At 33.3% G+C, this 4757-nt stretch overlaps 1 protein-coding gene across 1 annotated transcript in view; it reads left to right on the forward strand.

The window, feature by feature from the left end:
* Positions 1-4757, forward strand: part of LOC126895489 (dynein regulatory complex subunit 7-like) — a 29391-nt gene that overhangs the window by 13059 nt on the left and 11575 nt on the right. Inside the window, exons 10-11 of the mRNA XM_050667420.1 lie at positions 3880-4107; positions 4303-4465. Of these exons, the coding sequence (XP_050523377.1) occupies positions 3880-4107; positions 4303-4465 (391 nt within the window). The remainder of the gene's footprint in view (positions 1-3879; positions 4108-4302; positions 4466-4757) is intronic.

The following is a 4757-nucleotide window of genomic DNA, read 5'->3' on the forward strand; positions in this document are numbered from 1 at the left end:
TACATACATACATACATACATACATACATACATACATACAAGTGAAACTAATATAAGCGTGTTAATAAAGTTTGTCGTCATTCAAATTCCTCTTATGGAACACCTGCATTAGTTATGGAACAATCATTCCATATATCAACGCCTAAGCGTGTTGTTATTAATTATTCTTGTACCATTAACCGAGTAACTATAAAAGATCCATTTCCTATAGATCAAATGGACAAAATGTCCAAATCAAATGACGAAAAGAAAATAGCTGGTAAAAAATATAAAACTGTTGTTGATATTAAACAAGCTTTTAATCACATTAAAATAAAAGAAGAAGATGTATTTAAAACAGCAGCAGTGACACCAGATCATCATATCGAATTTATTCGTGTAATATTTGGTCTTTCCAATGCACCTGCTATACTTGCTCGAGCAATATCGGAAGCTTATGGTCATTTACAGAAGATTGGGTTGGTAAAATATTATGACGACATTGGTGGTGGACATGATTTATTCGACGAACATTTGGTTTTCATTCGTAAACTTTTTAAAGCAACCCGGAAGCATAAGCTCAAATTCACAAGGCAAAAATGTAATTTTGCAGTTCAAAAAATCAAACTATTTGGCAGAATTCTAGACGAAGACGGTGATCATCCAGATACCAATAGAGTATTAGCAGTACAAAGATATGAAACACTTGACACTATTCATGAAGTAAGAAGTTTTCTCGGGCTTGCTAATACTTAACGTCGCTACATTAAGGATTTTGCTCTAATTTCGAAACCTCTTACTAATATTTTAAAAAAGAATAAAACTGATACAAATAATTCCAAAATGAGACCTATTACATTAAATGATAATCAACAACAAGCATTTATAAAATTGAAAATTGCGCTAACATCAGCACCATTATTAGTATATTTCAAACAAGATGCACCCACTACGGTTGAAACAGACGCTAGTTATGAAGGGCTAGGATCATGTCTTTCTCAAAAATACAGTTGGTAAAGTATGTTATAGAATTAAGAAAACCGATCATTCGAAGAAGAAAAAAGATACAAGAATAGTGCATGTACAATCAATCAAACCATTCATTGAAAGACCTAATTTTGATGATCCAGGGAATATAGAATTCTATGACACAACAAATATAAATCCAGAGATTAAAGAATCAATTGTTGAAACAAATATAAATCCAGAGACTGAAGAAACAATCAGAGACAATCTTCCTAACATTTCTAGTCGTGGTCGCACAATCATAAAACCTAATTGGCTTAATCAATTTGTAACAGTAAATTGTTCCTATTTGTAATAACACCTTAATATGTAATTTTTTTTCTACTTATTATAAATAGAACATATAATTTATATATACTTTTCTAGGGCCGAATATTATTAAAAAAATTTTAAAATTAAAAAAAAAAAAAAAATGTATATATAATAAATTATGTGAAGAAATGTATAGCTTGTTTAATTGTAATACTATTTGACACGACTTACGTCGCAAAAATGTGGTCGACACTGGTTTTGAGGGTAAAGACCCGTGGACTGTTTATTAATGAGCAACAACAGGTTATTTTAACAAAAAAATAAAACAAACCGAAAAGATGAACACAATAATAATAGTTTTCGCATAATATCGCAGCACTTACGCTGGCGTCGACGACGCGATGTCCGGCGTGATCCTTGGGCGACAAAAAGTTAGCAGCGTTGTAAACGACGGTGCGCGTGTGCGGATCGGTTGGTCGATATTGTCGCTTTCACAACGAGAAGAAGACTCCCATATCATTTGCGGCAGGTCGTCGTCGGCCGTGCAGCATTTGCTGAACTTTGCACCGTAGCGTATGACACGCGGTGTTGGTCAGTCAAATACTTATAGTAGGGCGACGGCTGATAAAGGTTGCACGAGTCTTGGGGCATCTTGTAAAAAATACCCCCCCCAAGCCACAGGTCTACTTAATGACGGTCGGGAAGGTAACCGCGTATCGCAGTGAAGGCCGCAAAACTCGCGTTGTTTATTGGGCGATCTAAGGGGTGAGTGCGTGTATTCCAATTCCATGGATTTCTCCGCTGGTCGCTGTTTCACCGCTGCTGATTTGGATGTTGTTGCCGCTACTTTGTTGTTAAAAACGATGTCTCCTCCATGTTTGATGCTAAGGGTGGTGGTGTCAGGCTCTGTTCTCCGGCTGGCACTAGTAAAGTGAGTGATGTGTGTTCAATGAGCGTTGTGCGTCCCACCATGTCATTAAAGCCGTAGCGCAGTTTTTCACTATCTGTGATGATAGTTCGCGCGTGTGTGGGTCGCCTGCTATATCTAGTGTTGATAGATCTACATCGGGTAGCGTATGTTGAATACTCGCTTTCCAACAAGCTGTAGTGCGTCGAGTCGCGCCCAAGTGAATTGTACCTGCAGCGTAGTCCCCAGGAGACTTCCTGTTCTACTGGAAAGTCGTGTCCCAGGAGTATGTCACAGTACAGATTCTCTAATATAACAGCCGTGAACTTTACTTGTAGATCCGCAATTTTTGTTATAAAGGTAGCTATGCCGACCGTGTCTGTAGTGTGACCGTCAGTTAACCTAACTGGGGGGTGTTTGTCCGTCGTGCACAATTCCAAATTTGTGAGCTGTTGCTCGAGTGGTATACGATTTTTGCGCTTGAGAGTCAAATAAGGCAGTCACAAAGCCGTTGTCAAATTTCAGCTCCACAGCGGGAGTAGTAATTTTACGCGGACGTGTTTGTGCGGCAGTACTCAAGTGGTTAGCGGTTCGAACAGGGGGCGTTGAAACGGTTTGTTCGCAGTATTAATTGCCATAAGCGGGTAGGCCGTTCCTGCCGTATTCACCTCCCCCACGATGACCAACATATCGTTGGCCCGACTTGCGCTATAGTCGTTACCTATTGGCTCTATGATCGTGTGACAAGTATTTTTAATAATCTTATTGTCCTCATTGTGGATGAGAGGTGTGGTGGTGGTGAGTTGTGGAGCTACAGCGTGATCACTATGATGACAGTAGGGCTGTAGGGGTGATTAAGAATTTGGTGTGAAAGTTCTGTGGTTGGGTTTATTTCACACTTTTATTACTAATTATTTCACACCTTTATTACTAATTATTTCACACCTTAACTCTAATTGTTACAAATTATTTCACACCTCTAACTCTAATTGTTACAAATTTTTTCACACCTTTATTACTAATTACTACTAATTATTTCACACCTTTACTACTAATTGCAACTAATTATTTCACACCTTTATTACTAATTACTACTAATTTTTTCACACCTTGATTACTAATTACTACTAATAATTTCACAACTTTATGACTAATTACTACTTATTGCTTCTAATAATTCCACACCTATATTATTAATGGCTGCTAATTAATATCATACCTTTATTACACTCTTTTTCTTGAAGTAATTCACACAAGAAAAATTCATTATATAACAAGAATAATATTAATATAAGTAATTAAATGTCTGAATACCTAACTTTTATACTAAAATATATTTAATACATGTATTACCTATGTGATTAACTATTGATTATGCTGCTTTGTATGTACCTAGTAAAAGCGCCGTTTAAAAAATGTTTTACCTTAATACTATTAATAAATAGTATTTTAATATCATTCATTTTTTTATATAGTCGTATTCCCTTGTTTATATATTTTTATTTTGAAATATTACTTCAAATAAATGACTTCAATAATGAAGCATAAATAAACTTATATATATATATATATTTAATTTCCTGGATATGCACTTACCCGACTTTTTTTAACATTAAAAAGATTAATTTAAATTTAGATTATCTATATGTTTAAATTTTTTTTTTTTAATTATTATAACAAGCACCTAATTTAAAATAATGTTTTGGTTTGTATAGGAAAATACAGAAAATGAATCTGATTTTTTGCACGGGAAACGAATTCACTGTTGGGTAATGATATTACCCTTAGAATATCAAGAAAATATAAGCACAGGCATATATTTTATTGAGCCAAGTACAGGTAAACAGTGTGAAATTTCTGATCAAAATTATTATAAAATTGAAGCAATATGGAATCATAAAAATTATTGGGTTAATTTACAATTACCAGACAAAAATTGTATGGTAAGGTAATTTTTTTAATGATGGTTTATAAAAAATTTCTTTGTCTTTTTAAGAAATTTAACAATTAATTAAATATATACAAATTTATGTCTTAGAGACTATATATATTTTTGTAAAAATAAGTTGAAGTGAAGGCAGAATTAAAGACGCTAGTCTATAACTACTAATTATGAATCAAAATTTTGATATTTATAGCATTACAAATACGCTTTTGCTAATTCAAAATATTGGGAGCATTTATTAATAGATGAACTGAACCATCTGCACTATATTTTAAGACCAGTTGATTCAAATGCCTTGTACAAGTATTTACGAATGCCTACATCTTGGGTCAATATGTTGGTGATATCAAAACATAGTAAGTATACAGAGTGTTCCAAACCCGATAAAACGCTCATTTTTTCCGTAAATTAAGAATTTTAAATTTTTGTAAAAAGATAAAATATTAAATTTAATTAACTACATAATAATACAATATGAATCAAAACCTATCATTTGGTATATATATATATATTTTTAAATCTGATCCTTTACCAGGGCATGTGAGGGGTTTCAAAATGGCAACTTTTCCATAAATAATAACTTTTGAAAATGTTTCGGAAATATTGACACTTATAAATATATATATATATAAATATTAAATTAAAAAA

The sequence above is a fragment of the Daktulosphaira vitifoliae genome, unplaced genomic scaffold (assembly GCF_025091365.1).
Source record: "Daktulosphaira vitifoliae isolate Bord-2020 unplaced genomic scaffold, ASM2509136v1 Scaffold_1, whole genome shotgun sequence".
Lineage (NCBI taxonomy): Eukaryota > Metazoa > Arthropoda > Insecta > Hemiptera > Phylloxeridae > Daktulosphaira > Daktulosphaira vitifoliae.